Source organism: Gordionus sp. m RMFG-2023, chromosome 3 (assembly GCF_954871325.1).
Source record: "Gordionus sp. m RMFG-2023 chromosome 3, tfGorSpeb1-WG-v2, whole genome shotgun sequence".
NCBI classification, from domain to species: domain Eukaryota; kingdom Metazoa; phylum Nematomorpha; class Gordioida; order Chordodea; family Parachordodidae; genus Gordionus; species Gordionus sp. m RMFG-2023.
The window spans coordinates 34,949,015-34,967,092 of NC_088777.1; the positions used below are offsets into that span (position 1 = coordinate 34,949,015).

The 18,078-nt window shown below is 26.7% G+C and overlaps 2 protein-coding genes across 5 annotated transcripts in view; both read left to right on the forward strand.

The window, feature by feature from the left end:
* The window catches only part of LOC135925707 (calcium-dependent protein kinase C-like), a 74,013-nt gene extending 60,869 nt beyond the window's left edge, over positions 1 to 13,144 (forward strand). For 2 of the 4 annotated variants that reach the window (XM_065461165.1, XM_065461164.1), the window contains 13 exons: positions 1,591 to 1,827; positions 2,499 to 2,661; positions 3,763 to 4,025; positions 4,404 to 4,543; positions 8,061 to 8,294; positions 8,975 to 9,151; positions 9,293 to 9,384; positions 10,150 to 10,212; positions 10,486 to 10,624; positions 10,855 to 10,935; positions 11,209 to 11,316; positions 11,660 to 11,800; positions 12,349 to 13,141. In XM_065461165.1, coding sequence (XP_065317237.1) covers positions 1,591 to 1,827; positions 2,499 to 2,661; positions 3,763 to 4,025; positions 4,404 to 4,543; positions 8,061 to 8,294; positions 8,975 to 9,151; positions 9,293 to 9,384; positions 10,150 to 10,212; positions 10,486 to 10,624; positions 10,855 to 10,935; positions 11,209 to 11,316; positions 11,660 to 11,800; positions 12,349 to 12,501 — 1,991 coding nt within the window. In that variant the 3' untranslated portion in view covers positions 12,502 to 13,141. Of the gene's footprint in view, positions 1 to 1,590; positions 1,828 to 2,498; positions 2,662 to 3,762; positions 4,026 to 4,403; positions 4,544 to 8,060; positions 8,295 to 8,974; positions 9,152 to 9,292; positions 9,385 to 10,149; positions 10,213 to 10,485; positions 10,625 to 10,854; positions 10,936 to 11,208; positions 11,317 to 11,541; positions 11,578 to 11,659; positions 11,801 to 12,348 lie in introns of those variants that run through there. The other 2 variants (XM_065461163.1, XM_065461162.1) reach the window with 2 other exon arrangements.
* A 2,399-nt stretch (positions 13,145 to 15,543) lies between these two features.
* LOC135925896 (glutathione S-transferase theta-1-like) lies at positions 15,544 to 17,563 on the forward strand. The gene is made up of 4 exons (XM_065461456.1): positions 15,544 to 15,762; positions 15,809 to 15,893; positions 15,938 to 16,088; positions 16,134 to 17,563. The coding sequence occupies exons 1-4, from the start codon at positions 15,651 to 15,653 to the stop codon at positions 16,614 to 16,616; spliced, it is 831 nt and encodes a 276-aa protein (XP_065317528.1). The 5' UTR covers positions 15,544 to 15,650; the 3' UTR covers positions 16,617 to 17,563.
* Positions 17,564 to 18,078: the final 515 nt, after the last annotated feature.

The following is an 18,078-nucleotide window of genomic DNA, read 5'->3' on the forward strand; positions in this document are numbered from 1 at the left end:
AGGTTAAATATATTAATTTTAATAAAAAATAACTGGCATTATTTTTAAAATAATTGACAAAAATATGTGCAGTTTCCTTTTATTTTAGATTTTTTTTCCATGATATATAATGTTTTTAAATAAATCTAAAATAGAGATAATTATTTTCTATAATATTTAAGAAAAATCATATACCTTTTTATCGAAATCGCATATTTTTTATCAATGAATGGCAATATATCCTTCAAATACCAATATATAGGCTTTATTTTTATTTGAATATACATAACGCGTTGATTATAAATGAGGCTTGATAAAAAAAGTTCATTTACAGAAAAAATAAATAGGTACCGATAACATGATGTCACGAATGACGTAGAGGACATCGGAAAATTATAATATAGATAGATAAAAATAAATTACGCGTCATTTTTAACCTTTTTTTTCTTGACGAATTTAGTTAATTTAACAATTTATAAGAATAAAAATTATAAGTAATATTTTCTTAATTTAAAAGAAAATCTCATAAGTCATCATACCAATAAAACGGTTAAAACGAATATTCTAAAATAATTTTAAAAAACCTAATATAAATTAATACTTATATGTAAGTTATTATAAAACTTGTAATTTAATACACTTTATATTTTTATAAAAGTAATCTTCTTATTCGTAAAATTAAAATCGATTTTTAACCTAGTAATTCAAAAATATGACAGTCGAACATCTACTTTGGAATTCTATATATAATTTGTATTTTGATATTCAAGCAAAGTTGAAAAAAAATCTGTACCTCCTAGCCCGGCAGTGACCATAATATAAGCAGACTGGGTCATTTTACCCTATATTTTACAGTTTTCGGAATTAACTTTTGAATGATTTGAAATTCACATTCATATTCGTCATTTTTAAGTTAATCGGCATTTGAGTTATAATTACATTCAGATCTACCTAATAACCTTTATATAATTAACGATCTTTTATAAAACTTTATGAATTAATCAAAGGCAAAATTTTTATTAAAAAAACTGATTTTGATTAACATGAAAGTTTTCTAAATAACAGTTTGCACACTTAAACAATTTTTAACACCCCTGAAATCATTAAACTTGTATTATGTTATGTATAATAGATTTAAAAAAAAATTGTTTTTTCTTTATTTCAAAATTATCAAAATATAAATATCGATCTTGCTTCATGCCCCCCCCCCGTAGAAGTCCCTGACTAGGTGTAAAGAAAACCGTCCGAGACGGCATTTAGGATTAGCATCCCGATATAGCGTTTTTTTGACCATCCCATCTTAAAAATAAAATAAAAGAAGAAACGAATTTTTGGCCAACATTAACTAGATTAGGGTCTGCAATAGGCAGGTTTTAGCCAACAATCTTGCCCACTCGTTTTAAATTTTTTAACCCCCTCGTTCACCGTTTTTTAAAATTCACCCACCCTTCCGCCCATTTATAATTTTGTTTAACCAGCCCACCACCTACTCAATGTTTAAAATATTTGATGGGTGGGCTAAAACCCCGCCTATTGCAGACCTCTATAGTTTCAAAATATCTTAATATTATCTCTCTTTCCTCTTTCATTTTATATTCATATATAAAACAGCTTGCGATATGAACGTTCACAAGAGATGCGTGAGTAGCGTGCCCAACTTGTGTGGATGTGATCATACAGAAACTAGGGGGAGACTTCATATCTGCATAAGCCTGGTCAGATCCCTCGAATCCAGGGGCGGTAAAACACCAGCCGAAATGGCCAATTCAAATAAGCTGAATCCGAGTATGTCTAGAGGCAAGAATAGCATGATCGACGAGGAGGCTAGCGATATTATGACGATCACAGGTTTGAAAATAGAAAAGTAAATGAACGAGGAAAAAAAATTAATATAACGAAGGAAGATAGAAAAATAAATAAAAGGATTAAAATATAAAGAAGAAATGAATGAAAAAAGTAAGCATAGAAAAAGAAAACAGTATAAATTAACATTCGTAAGCACAGACAGGATTTGTGAGCACCGCTAACCTCCCAATCCCCACCCAGAATGTGATTACCTGATATTCTTTAGGTATCTTGATTTAGATTTTTCAATAGCTTAATAATTTTATGTATAATATATGTGTGCAAAAATTTATTTTTGGTTTGACTCAGTAGTTTATGAGTTATAATTACTCTCTGGCGTTTGGAGTGCCCATAGACCTCACCTTATCATTCCTGTGATTTTTTTTTGTTTTAGCATTGGTATTTAAAATCATGTGTCATTTTTACGAATTTCATTTGACTTTTGGAAACATTATCATAAAAAATATATAGTTTATTTAATATATGCTTTAAAATGTAAAAGCTATAAATTAATTTGTTAGATATATTTAATTTGGGGGTCACATGAATTTATCAATTCTACCTTATTTTTCACTTTATATTTTTCCACCAGGGCTATGGGAGGGTTGAGAAAGAAAGAATGGAAATTTAATATGAAATTGATAATCCACATCGAATCTGATTTATTTATAAAGTCAAAGAAGCCCGCAACCTGATTCCAATGGACCCTAACGGCCTGTCCGATCCTTACGTCAAAATCAAACTTATCCCCGCCGATAGGGAAAGGGATTCTCACAAACGCAAAACCAAAACTCTCAAGGCCACTCTCAACCCTATCTGGAACGAATCCTTCACCATGTATATAAAAAAAATTTATAAGCCTTAATTTAACATTTCTCCCACAAATTTTTCCTAGAAAACGTAAGAAATTTAGAAAATTTATGTTATTTTTAAATAAGGGATTAATCGATCGTATAATTTTAAAATTGAATTTACTCTGAAGTTGTTCTTATGTTGATTATTTTGCATCGCGACGTTGACCATTTTTTTTATTAACCATTTAAATCTACTACCAAATTGTTTTATTAAATAATCGATAAGAAAATTTATTGTACTTGGTTTTTTAAAATTTCTGATCATTTTTAGATTCGATTATTTTAAAGTTTTTATATTGATTCTTTAGTTCAAATATACATTTTTTTAAATTTGATTTTATTATTAAAATCAGAGTTTGAAAAAATTTTCAAATGGGCAAAAAATATATAAGGATTATTTTTAAAAAATATTTGTTATTTCAGTGATGAAAGATTTTTTATGCATGAAAATTACAAAATATTTACTTTAAGTCTTTGGCATTTTTAGTAATTAAAATTTGATCAAAAATTTTTCTTCCTTAGGCTCTGTCCAAGACATACATTAATTTTTTTTTAAAGTTTCAAGATTTCGAAAATCTTTGAAATATTCAAAATTTTGATATGGATGAATTATTAATTCTATATTTTTGAAATATTTTTCTGAACGTAATCTAATAAGATTAGTATTTTTTCCCATTTAATATAAACACTAACCCTTATCTTTGTTGCATATAGCCCTAAGGTAACCCGGTCCACGAGTTTGGCATCAGGCATTAATCGAAACTGCGTAGTTCAGTTTAATAAAAAGAGAATATAAGATGTTAAAAGAAACCCAAACAAATGCCGAGAAAAAGTGGGGCGATGGTCCTAAAAATGATGAGCGAAATTTTTTTGGCTTGAGCCCAACATCAAATTATAAAGGCTTCTGACATTGCTGATTAAAATCACATTTAATGAAGATTCTAAATATATAAATGATTGCACATCAATTTTTTGCAATTATATACTTATGCAACTTATAAAAACTTTTCTCTTTTTGCATAATTAAGAGAATGCTCTAATTAGGGATCAATAAATGAGATATTATTCCTGACTATTATTTTAGCCCCATCAAGGAAGTCGATAAAGACCGGAGGCTTTCCTTCGAAATATGGGATTGGGATAGAACCTCAAAAAACGATTTTATGGGTGCCGTCTCCTTCGGCATCTCCGAACTACTCAATCGATCCCTCCACGGATTTTCCCAGAGCTACGGCGGCGAAAATAACGACGGAACTACTAACAATACTAATATTAATAACGAAGGTTTGCCTGAGGAATTTCATCATGACCGAAATTTCGGGAGTTTTATGACAAGGATACACAAAGGTTTTTTATTTTAAAATAATAACATCATAAGTTACAATTGTTTCAATGTTCTCGACCTATCACCTTTCTATGTAAGAGAAACACATTAATTTACGATTTCTGGCTAGAGTCACATGTTTTCAGCCCGGTTCGAATAAATATCAGATTTTTTATCCGCCTACCTATTAAAATAAATATCAAGCCCGATAAGGACTCTAATTATTGTCATTAAGAAATTATCATCGTTAAACTCAATTTATAAATCTTATCATTTTTCTTTATTTTTTTAAAAAATGAGTTTTTTTATAGTAAAAACAAATAGATCAAGAAAGAATAAATGAAGAAAAATAGGAAAGAATTAAAAAGAAAATTTTATGTATTCTTGCAAAATTAATAAAGGCGGGGGCGAAGCCGTCATGGGGGTCATCGTGGACGGTTGGTTCAAGCTTTTGAGCCAAGAAGAGGGCGCTTTTTACAACGTTCCAGCTTATGATGACGTGTCTTCGGAGTTCGCTAAATTCAGATCTACCAAAATGAAAGTTTGTCAATTTATTTATTAGGTTCACATGCAGTTCGCCATTTTATTTTGTTCTTTATATTTAATAAACTTATGAACTTGATTGTAAACTCCCATCAACTTTTATTTCGTTAAATAAGTATTATTTTTTATTAATGAAAATTTTTTGAATTCCTAGTAGAATAGGGGAGGCTGGGGGTATGTTAAGTCCTAGGTGATTGCTAGTGTTTTTTTTTATAAAGTAAAGCTCTTAAAGGACCATTTTTTTTAACCAAAAATATATAATTATATGTATATGCGATTATAATTTTAATTATAAGTTTTAATTTTTCAAAAATAAAAATTAATAAATTTTTCTATTTTTACCATCCAAAAATTATCTTATATAATAGAAAAACCTTTTTTAAAGTATAGAATTCTCCAGAATAAAATAGCTATTATAAACATTTTAAAATGTGATTTTTATTTTTGAGGTTGAAACGAGTCATTTTTACCAATGTTGAAATCTATAATATGACCATTTACATACTATTTTTAAATAATTAAATTATAAATAATATTTAATTTCTAAATGCAAAATGATTAAATAATTGGTTCCTGCAACTAAAGGGCTTCAACAGACGATTTAACCCTCCTAGTCTATGGGCGGGCAAGTTAAGTTAAAAAATTCAAGCATGGCCCGGGTGAGCGGGCAGGGTAAGAAAATTTTTTATAACAATGGGTGGATGAATTTGAAATAATTTTCAGGCGAAAGAGTGTACTTATATTTATTAAAAATTATATTTTTATTTCATAATATTTTATAAGTTTATAAGTAAAAATACATTAAAATAAGTAATGAGCCAAACCACAATTATTTTTGAACATTGGGCAGGCATAAACAAATTTTTTAAATAAATGGGCTTGCGTATGAGTTAAAAACTCGACTATTGCAAATCTTTACTTGCAAGAGTCCCATACCCTATGTTTCTTAAAAAATTTAATTTAAAAAAAAACTGATTTCTTTTTGAAATTAAATATATTATAAAATTAATTGTGGCAATTAAAAATTGTAAAATACTTTTATTTTTATTATGGTTCGTCTTGACCCCATTCTCCTCTGTTTTATATGTTTAAAATTCAGTTGCTTAGCCTTGGTATCCGCTTCTTAACCTATTAGTAAACTCGTTCAGTTAAGTCTTTATCTTATTTACAGAGGTTTATAAATTTCTTATATTAATATGTAATAATCTACATGACAATTTATATATTTTACTTTTTGTACAATTAGCAAATAAGTTCCCGTTACCAAAAACATTCGGCAACCCCGTATTCTGTATTAAGGAATTTCAGATTAATTTATTTTAAAAATAATATTTGATTTTTTTTCTAAAACCTTTAAATAATTAAATATTTATGATAATTCTATGAATTTGCTTAATGTTTTCAGTTATTATAAGTATTTTATAAATTGTCGTCACATGTTTTAAAGTTTTCTGTCCATTGTTTAAATTACCACAATAGTTTGTCCGTGTAATATATATTTTTTTAAACTTATAAATTATTGTCCGCGTTTATAACATATTTTTACTTAATGTTCCAAGAAAAAAACCCAAATTTTATATTCATTATATAATTGGTTATGAGAAGAGAAATTCAAGGAAAACAGAGATTTTGTTATGATTCTCTTCGCGGTTAGGGATATATTCTATGAAAGAAGACGTATTTAAAGTAGAGATCTGCAAAAGTAGGCTCGACCCAAACGGGCTTCGGGCCGGGCTCGGGTCTAATTTTTTTTTAAAAAATCAAGTTCGGGCCAGGTCGAGCCTTATTTTTTGAAAAAATTTGGGCCGGGTCAGGTTGGGCCTTGGAAATTTTTTAAATTATATCTAAACTTATCAATTTTATATTGAATTTTTTATGTAAAATAAAAATATTCGATTTTATTTATAGAAACTAGATGCCATATAACATATGTCTTTTATTTTGAGTAATTATAAAAATTAATTTCTATATTTAAATAAATTCGGGCCGGGTAGGGCCGGTAAATTTTTCAAAAAAAATTCGGGTTCGTGCCGGGCCTACAAAACTTTTTTTTAAATTTCGGGCCGGGCCGGGTTTGAAAAATTAGGCCCGATGCAGATCACTAATTTGAAGCAAGATAAAATATTACAACTTGATAATAGATATGCTTCTTTTTTAGAAATAATATCTAATGGGCTCCTATAATTAGAAGATAATTTTTCATAACGATTTGCTTAGATAATAGTATTTATTTAAAGAAAAAGTTTTATTATTAACGTGCACCACTTAAAATAAAAAAATAACAAAAAAAAATATGTATTGTACCTTTATAATATAGTAAAGGAGGAAATAAATAATGGGAAAGAAAAATATTGCATAATTATAATATGTTGTGTCCTTACTTGTAATATAATTAAAGGGAAGGGGAAATAATGTACCTTTATCTTACTATATATTTTTTGAATACAATAACAAAAAAATATATTAAAGAGGTAAAAATGGGAATAAATGTATCTTTTTAATATTGTTGTTTCCTACTTTTGGGAAAACAATAAATTTGTAATAAAATTATTTATTTTATTTCTATAAATAAAAGAAAATATTCAAAAGGGGGAAAAATGGGAATAAATGTATCTTTTTAATATTGTTGTTTCCTACTTTTACGAAAACAATCAATAAATTTGTTTGTAGTACAATTATTATTTTTATTTTTGAATACAATAACAAGGGGAAAAATGGGAAAAATGCATTTTAATAATATTGTTGTTTCCTACTTTTGAAAACCAATCAATAAATACATTCAAAAGGGGAAATATGGGAAGGGGAATTAATTTATTTTTACAAATTGAGGTTTCCTTCTTTTGGAACACAATCATAAAAATTGGGGAAAGTAGGGGATAAAATATAATGACAAGAATTTATAATTTGTATTACTGGGGTATGTATGAAATCGATGTTATCATGGAAAATTGAGAAGTTTATGTATGTGTTGTCTAAAATATTATTCAATTTCGAGGATGAACAAACGGAATTTTTTTTTTATTATATCGAGTCTGTCATCAATCTTACTTTAAACAAGCGTCTCTTCGTTCAGTCCCATACCAGGCGCGCGAAGGTCACTCCAGGCTTCTTCCCCACCAGCTTCCAATAAGCTGGTGCCCCTATTCTCCACCATTATGTAAGTGGGGTGGTCTTGAATTGGTCAATAAAGTCTTGGAATCTGTAGTTGATAACGGTCTTTAGATACAGAAACGATGATATTAGTATTTATTTAAAGAAAAGGTTTTATTATATATTACATGTTACCAACATGTAACATGAATATTTTAGATATATCGTGAGAGCAATCAGAAAGCCTGCATCCTTAATGCTTATACTTGTATTTTTATCGCCTTGGGCCCATTCCTCACTTGTATTAGATATATTCTATATTTTTATGTTAAAATTAATATTGATTTTTTAAAATAAATATAAATTAATTTAAGCAAAAATTTTATATTCTATTATTTTGTTATAATATACATTCATATGAAAAGGACGGTTCCTCGGCCTGGGAATACAAAACCAAAACCAAGCACGTTCTGCAAACTCTGGAAGCTGGCAGTACCCCTGAAATTTTATCAAGGACGATTACCAGAATCGACATACACCAGGAAGACGGATTGAATACTAAATTGACCACCGATAGCTCCAATCTACCCAACAAAGATGTTATAAGGTTGTCCGATTTCCAATTCGTGGCCGTGCTGGGAAAAGGTAGCTTCGGCAAGGTTTTGATTTCATTATTTATTGCTTAGAATAAGAAGAAATAATCTAATTTATTTTTTAACCTGATAACTAATATTTAAGTGATTTTTTAACCATTACTATACGTATAATTAAAAATTTACTAATATGGACAAAATTTATAAACGTTTCTTATATCAAACTTTTAAAAAATATATTATTTTGTATAATAACATTATATTGGTATTAACAAATTCGCTTTCTTATAACAAAACTGTAAATATTTTTTTTAGACTCTAATAATGATAACAAAAAAATACATTAATACTATGATTATTTATTTTTATAAAGTATATAATTAGACCTTTTAATTTAAATCGACAATTTTATTTTATTATATAAAACAAATTGCTTCTGTAATGATAGAACCAAATTTAAATAAAAATTCTTTTACTTTCATTTGCGGAAAAAAAGTAGAATACTTTATTAACTCCAAAATTTCTTTTGAATGTAAATAAAAGAAAGCCCCCATTGAATGACCGATATTGGATAAACTAAGATGATTTATGTTTAATATTTTTTCAACACAAATTACCTTTTTGCCCTTGTTAGAAGAACATGGCATAAAATAATGAATCGATATTAATTGAGAAAAATACTATGAAAATTAATAACAATTTTTTCTTTTTAATGCGAATATTTTTATTTACTATTTTTAACAAAGGTTTTATTGGGTGAAAGAAAGGGAGTTCCGGACGAACTATACGCTGTCAAGGTTCTCAAGAAGGACGTAGTTATACAGGACGACGATGTGGAGTGCACCATGATCGAGAAGAGAGTTCTGGCCTTGCCGGAAAAGCCTCACTGTTTGGTCAAGTTACATTCTTGCTTTCAAACCATGGTAAATTATTAGGAAATAAAAATAGTAAAAGAAGGTGTAAAAGTAGGAAAGAATGAGTGTAAAAGAAGTAGTTAGATTAATTTGTACGAAAAGCATTTATGATTTTGAAAAAAAGAAACTTATCTTAAATATTGATTTTAGGATCGTTTGTATTTTGTTATGGAATACGTTAATGGAGGTGACCTTATGTTTCAGATACAACAAGTCGGAAAATTCAAAGAACCAGTCACCGTGTAATTTATTTTTCAAAATATTTTTATCATTGATCTTTATTTTTTTGAAGACCTATATAATATTTTCAAGCTAGAGTCTCACTATCTAATTCCTTTCTAATTTAAGTTTTGCGGGAAAATAATTCTTTATATTTTTTATATTCAAACTGATGATAAAGTTTGACATCGCATCCATTACATTGTCATCCAATATTAACAAGGATGCTATGACCCATTTAAAAATTGTCAAATATTCAGCAGACTCATCATGTTACATTTTCATGCCAATAATCAGCTCTACACTAACAATGTATGATTTGACGAAGAAGTTCTTCAAAAGCATTGGTCATAAAATCAGTAAAAATTCGAGGGAGTCACATAATCTTTTATTTAAGACAAATAAATAGCTATTCTTAACGCAAATTATGTTTGTTTTATTAGCTCAATTGTCCCAGATGATTAGAACTAACCCTCCCATTTTTCTTTTTTTTTTAATTTCTAAAAAAAATTTTTTAAAACTCATTAATCAATTTTTTATTATATTTGTTTAAATTAGGATTTCATATTGTTTATTAATAATATTGTTTGACCTATTAACTCTTTCTATTATATAATTTTTTTTATACTTCATTGCACCTATGAGGTCTTACAATGAGGGTGACAATATATTCGTAACTTATATATAGATTAATATTGATATATTGTTTATAATTATGATAATAAACTATTTTAGGGAATATTGATACTTATTATTAATACAAACAATTATAAATATTTTAAACCTAGGTTTTATATGGCCGAAATAGCTATTGGTCTGTTTTACTTGCACAACACGGGGATCATATTCAGGTTAATTTTTTATTTTATATTATCAAATTTTAAGGAAATTATTTTTCCAAGAATATCCTTATATTTCAAGCTTAACGATTAATCGTTTTCGATCACTCTTTACATTCTAATAGAATTCAGTTCTAATAATTGTCATTTGATAGGTGTTGCCTCATATAATCTAAATTATTAAATCATATTGCTCCTTTTTAATCAAAGCTGATTCCCTCATTTTAAGGTCGAATTTAGTTTTTTTTATTTGATTCTTAAATGAAATTTTTTTTTTTACTGTAGGGACTTGAAATTAGATAATATATTGTTAGATAGCGACGGCCACGTAAAGATATCCGATTTCGGGATGTGCAAGGAAAACATATTCGGCAAAATGACTACTAAAACATTTTGCGGAACTCCTGATTATATCGCCCCCGAGGTAAAAGACTGAATAAATGTAACATTTTCTAAGAAAAGAAAGACAAGACGTTGATAAATATTTTTAAGAAAATCGAAAAGAAGGATGAAATTAAAAAAATGTAAAAATAGAAGAAAAAAAAATCGCTTGAAAAAAAGAATAAGGAATAAATTTTTAAAAGGTAAATTACCCAAAACGTCATCCCTTATAAAATGCAAGTTTCTCTTTAAAATATTTTCGTTGTGATATAGATAATACTTTATCAGCCTTACGGTAAATCTGTCGATTGGTGGGCGTTTGGGGTTCTCATGTATGAAATGTTAGCTGGACAAGTAATTGTTTTTTAAACTATAATATCACTTGATTCTATTTTCTAAAAGAAGCCAGAGCTTACTAATGGACATGGTTTTCTTGATATTTTAATTTTTACCATTTAACGAGCATTCTTAATTTATTTATTAGCAACTTTTTAAGTAATCAGCTTGTTTAATTTTTTAAAATAATACAAAATTAGTATTTTAAAGACTATTTTAGACTATAAAATTTATTCATATGAATATTTTAAAGAAATTATTATATCAAATTAATTTTTATTTTTCATTTAGCCGCCGTTTGACGGAGAAGATGAAGAGGAATTGTTCGTTGCCATAACTGATCAAAGCGTCTCATATCCCAAATCTATGTCAAAAGAAGCCGTTTCTATGTGTAAAGGGGTACATTAATTCCTTTTTAAAGGCTATTTAACAAAACCCCAGATAATGTGAGGTCAAAGTATAATAATCTCTTTTTATATTTGATGACTATTGGCCTGAACTTAATAAAATATTCTTATAATATTTTTTATTTTTATACGATTACTTGATAGATTTTTTTTTAAAATACATATTAAATAATTTTTGGGCTTGCTTAGCATTTATACCATTAATTTTTCAGTACAGATTATTACTAATTGGATCAACGTAAGATTTATTTAAGTAAGAAAAATTACATTTATCAAAATTATATTGATATTTTAGAATAGTCCTTTTACTATACCAAAATTTTGTTTTTGTTTAGTTTTTAACGAAAAACCCCGTCAAAAGGCTTGGATGTGAAGAGGACGGTGAGCGAAAGGTCAGGGAACACCCCTTTTTCCGGAGGATAGATTGGATGCAAATCGAAAACCGCGAGGTTCAACCTCCCTTTAGACCAAAAATTGTGAGGAGCTAAAAAATATAAAAATTGCTTTAAATCTATTTTAAATCTTATACCAATCAAGTAAACTCGTTATCAAAATTTATTTATTATAACATAAGGTCTTATAGACAATAAAATTTAAACAATAGCCAACCCCTTATTCGATGTAATTTTTTTTACCTTCGAGCCAATAATAACGGTTTCTACCGGATTTAATTCTATCCACTAATCACCTATAGTTATTTCAAATAAACTTTCCCATTTTTATTTTTTTAGCCATCTATATATCCTAGTGTTCTTAAACGGCTCGTTTTGAGCCGATTTTTAAAAACGGCTAACTCAATATTTAATCCAGAAAAATATTACGCGAGCCTGAAGATTTTGCTCATAGAAGGAACAAAGATCTAGACATATATTATCAAAATCTGAGGCTTAGACAAGATTTTTCTGGCTAAAATTTTGAGTTAGCCGTTTTTAAAAATCGGCTCAAGACCAGCCGTTTAACATCACTAATATATCCTAAGTAAATTAATAAAACTTTTAACGGTAAAATAAAAATATAAATAAAGCGTCACTCCAAAGATATAAGCAATTTTGATCCCGATTTTACCAAAGAAGAACCTAAATTGACTCCCACCGATAAATTATTCATCATGAATTTGGACCAAACAGAGTTCGCTGGATTCACTTATCTTAACCCCGAATTTGTGCAGCACGTTTAAAATAAATTATACTCGCACATTTTTTTAGAAAAAAAATGTTTTATAAAATTTCCAACTAACTTCTTACCTTTGCAAATTCATCAATTTTTGATGTAGTCAATATGGTACGATGCGGTTTATTATTTACTTGTAAATAAATTTTTAGAATGTTTATAAAAAAAACTATTATTTAAATATAAAAATTCTAGCAAATTATGTGTAAATGTGAAAATCCGCCAGACTTCCCATGCAGATTAAATTTTCATATTTTAATTTCCTCGTTCTCTCTTCCTTTTGTATTTTATTTGACAAATACGTCTAAATAATGTACATTAATGATCAATAAAAATTTTATTAATTTTTTAGAATGAAATCATAATTGAAAAATATAATTGATTCGAATATATTTCGGATTTGAGCTAAATCGTCTTCCTTTAAAAATCTATATTTTTTTATTTTACACCCCCTCCTCCCCTCACATCCCCAAACTTTATTATTAATATGAGCAATAATAAAATTTCAAAATTTGTTCATTTTGAAGAATTTCCAAGAATTATATGTTATTATGGCATTTTCTTAATAAACTTTTCATAATTTTATATTATTTTAAATGACACTAATAACTTTAAAAAAAATACTCTGATTCTTAAAAAGAAAACTAATTTGGTTAAAATTTCTATAAATTATAATAGATATGAAAAAAAATATCATTTTGGAATTATATATAATTATATCATCATAATCTTATTTTCCTATGATTGTCGCATTCTATAGCTTTTTTTGTAAACAGAAATCATTAAAACATATTTTTTTAAATAAAATGCGCCTATTTTTATGCGCTATTTAACTTTATGATTAATGCCCCTTGTGATCAAGCACATGAGTAAAAAAAAATCTTGAAGGTTTGAAAGTTAAATTTTTTCCCCCTTTGTAACATTTCCCTTGCTTATTTCCACTTGTAATTAATAAAAAATAACTTGTAATGTATAATATATTTCCCTACGTTGCTTTGTTATTTATATGATTTTAGCATTTCCCCCCTTAAAATTTATTATATCAAAGATATATATTTATAACTAAAATTTATTGTATTTATTTTAAATCAAGTATAAAATATCGATAATAATAAAATTATATAAAAAATTAACTATATATATTTACGACGATGATTAAATATTCAATATGTCATTCGAATTTAATATTTCTATTTAGTAGAATAAAACGAATAATTTTATTGATTAAAAATATATGTTAATTTATTTTATTATACAATGAAGCAATGCAAGAATATTTATGAATTTTTGTTTTTAAAGCAACTTAAATTGCAGATCTTCATAAAATATTGATAAAATTTAATGATTATATATGATAATGGAATATGGAATTCGTCTCAATTTTAAATAATTACTGAGGGCATTTTTTAAATTTATGAAATATGACCTGAGCGGAAATGTATTGCAGCATGTATCAAGTATCCACACTCAATTTCAGTCAATTTTGCTTCGAAGTCTTGAACTACTCTCCTATAAATTAAGTTTTTATTTTTATATACCAAACAGAAAAAAATAGTTTGTTTTATGATAATTTGAAAGATTAAAGTTTTGATATGTCTAGCCTCTTATTTTAAAAAAATTTGATTTATTTTTGTATTAAAAATATCGTAAATGAATGTGCTAGAATATAGGTTTAAAAAATGAGCATATGTTTCCTGACAAAAAAACCAATTTTAATAAATCTAATTTTTTAAATGCTTAGAAAGGGAGATTTTATTAAAAAATATATTAACTTGTCCTACATATCAGTTATATTTTACCAAATTTTTTGGGGTGTGTCTAATAGCATTAGTATTTATAATAATCTATCTTTATGCTTAAACTTTAGGCCTATCCACCGCATTTAGCCAACATTTGCCCAATACTCCACTTATCTGGATAGGTTTTTATAAAACGTTATATAAAAACAGGGGTCCATAAAGTGTGCCCCGTCATTATCGATTTTTACTGATGTATCTATTGGATAGATATGTACCCGATTTGTTGTAATATTTTCAGTTTGATTTACCATCACCGGTTTTTAGATGTTAGCCATTTAAATTTTCACGTTAAAATTACAATATCCTTAAAATAGGTTTTTCTTAAAGTTAAAACAAATTTAAAAACGCCCTTAGAAAGGAAAGAAGGTTCCCCATCTCTTTCTATTAAAAACTTATTTTATAGGAATTTTTATTTTTAGCGCTATATTTTTAAGGGTCAATATCTAGAAAACGATAATGGTACAAATCAAGTTTAGGTAAAGATCGGGTAAAGTCGATCTAGTTCTTAAAATTTAAAAGTGTGAAAATTACCAAAGGGTGGGGCTAACTTAACGCGATATTTTAAAATTAAAGTTGGATTTTAGAAAAAACTAACGATGATAAAAAAATTTTTACAGCATCATTAGGAAGGAAAAAGGTTAGCTTGCTATTTGAAATTTTTTTTTTAAAGATTATATTTTTTGGCGATATATTTTTACTATCAATATTTGGAAAATGGTAATGGTACTTATACACTCATCGATTTATAATCGAATAATTTTCAATGTGTATCAATCATATATGTTGGTGAAAGAGTGGTACAAAATTATATATTTTTTAGATAAAATAAAGGTTATAATCAAGCTTTCTATTCCAATACTCTGTAAGCTTTTATATTATTAAAATAACCTTAGATTTTTGATAAATGTGAGGGGGGGGGGATAAGAAATTTCCCTTAAAGAAATAAAGTAATGGTAAAAACGAAAAGAGATCAACATTATGAAACACGAGGGTATTAATAATAGTTTAATTGAATGTTATTATAAAGGAAACGACATCTCGGCCTTGTATATAAGTCCAATGGAATTGATATCTAAAGAGCTAGAAATAAATTCTTGTGAGAAGAAATAATGGATGGAAATTCTCTTAGGTAGCTAAGTTTGATTAAATTACGAGAAAAAAACTAATATAGTTCATGTTCTAACGATTGTTATTTTATAACAGACATCCACCTGTTAAATTTGTCAATTTGATTTTAGTTGAGTTGCAGATATTCGTTTTAATCATGCCATATGATCATCTTATTCAAAATTTTTATGACTACGTGATTTCGTCGACCCTATTTTTTTTGATCAATATTTATATTTATTTATAAAATATGCAAAATATCAAATATTATTATGATTTATTATCTCCAGCTTGCAGAAGTATTATGCTGCTTCTAAAAGCTGAAAATATTCTATTTAAAGGTGTCTCAATATCAAATAAAGGTATGCAATTATAAGATTTAAAAATGACAATATTCTTTAATATTAGATTATCTTATCAATGATTACAAACATTTAAACCCATTGAAAACTTTACCATTTATTATTGATAACAATTTTAAACTAACTGAATGGTATGATTTATATTTATATTATTTTAATTTGTATAAATATAAAGTTCTGCAATACTTAAGTATCTATTTTGCAAATATCAATTACCAAATCATTGGTACCCACAAGAGTTTAAAAAACAATCAAAAATAGATGAATATATATCTTGGCACAATTATAATACTGGTTTGCATTGTCAAATGTATTATGATCATAAAGTATTATATCATATATTTTTCAATTTTATAGAATTATATTATTAGGTTAGTTTTCAACCTGTAGATTATCATGCCTTAAACAAATGGAAAAATTTGACTGAAAACACATTAGATCAACTTGAATATTATTGGCTACCCATGTTAAATAACATTAATAGCAAAGACCTTAAAGACCCAGAAAATGTTCATGGTATTTCAGAAAATTGTTACACAAATAACATGGGAATTGAAATAAATTTGGCCCATTTATTGATATCTTGCTCTCTCATGCAACCATATGTGGCAGGATGGGATGTGGTTACTCAGGATCGACCTATTCTTGTCCAATTTTTTGCTAACCTTAAGCAGCAATTAGCAAAAATTAGAAATCAATCTACCAATCTAGATGTACCATTTAAAGAAAATAATAAGTATGAAGTTGAGACCACCAATCAAGAGCGAGATGATATATTTTACAGTGTCCATAAAGAAGCACTTGATTTGAGGAATGTTTTATATCAACAAGGAAAAATAGTTTTGGGGTGTTAAATAAACACCTAAAAACTACAAGCTTGTATATATATACTATACATTAATTTTAATTCCTAGTTCAAGTCATTCTTATTAATTATGTAATATTTGTTAACAGTACAAAAACTCATATAAAAATTTTAAATTAATATTGAATAATTATGACAAAGTTGCAATTATATAAAGCTTTAAACATTTATAGCATATTTTTATTAATCATAATATATAAGTATAATATAAAATTCAACATATCGAATTATGCATTTTCTATTTCAAAACTATATACTTTATAATATGCCATTGATCGATTAAAAATATAAAGGTCAGTTTTGGTGATTAAATTAGGTTCATGTCTTAGTTAGTGGCTAATACAGATCCTAGTAAGTTTCAGAGATATGCAAGTTTAATCAGCTGATTTTAAGATATTTTTTAGGACCAGTCCAAATTTTTTATTTATTTATGACCTGAGTATGACCTGACCAAAATTTATTACATGTATAAATTAACTAAAAATTATAAATTGCTTTGTCCTAAACCTAGAAAATCTAATTATCGGTTTATCTTGATAAAAGAGACAAAATCAAGATTCATTTTTTTAGGCCCAAACTTGGCCCATTTTATTTGTATGGCCTAAATTTTTATTTTTATTGGGCCAACAAAATTTTATAAAAATTTGTTGTTTTTTATATAGGTTTTCTTTTTGTCAATATAAATTTTTTTGTCCTCCCTCCTCTTCCCTTAGTTAAAAAATGTAATGACGCACTAGTTAATAATAAGTCCAAATATTAGATATTTATTAGTTAACCAATCGCGAGTTTATTCCTGCCTGGTACTTCAATATTAGTCAATAATTTTGGCGATTATTAAATACTTTTGACCTTGAAATTTATATATTAATTTTTTTGTGATTAAAAAAAAGCAATAATCTTATTTTGTAAAACCGAATCAAATACTTATATTTATTTTACAGAAATTCCTATATTAATATATTTTTTAATTAATGGACTCTTCATTTTTTTTCTTGAGTTTTTTTTAAAGAATATTGTTATTATATCTAACCTTGAATATTATATATTATATTCGACTTTTATTTATAATACTAAATAAAATAGAAAATAATATTCCTTTTCTCTATAAATATATAGTGAAGCTATTTTTAATATTACACTTTTGAAATTAAAGCGAAATTTCATTTATTAACTTTTACTTACAAAATGTTAAAACTTATATTTGTATTATTTCGTGATCTAATTTATTACGTTACAAATAATAAAACAAATACAATTTTTTTTATAATAACTATTTTATATAACCTTAAGAGTCAAGCTTTAATCCAATTTAGCTTCAAATATGATTTTTATATAATTCACATTAAAGAAATTTAAAAATAGTTTTCATATCTTAAATATTTTGTAATTCAAAAGATATAATATTTTGGGAGAGCTGCCAAAAAAGAAAAGGGTGACTTGTAGAAACTAAA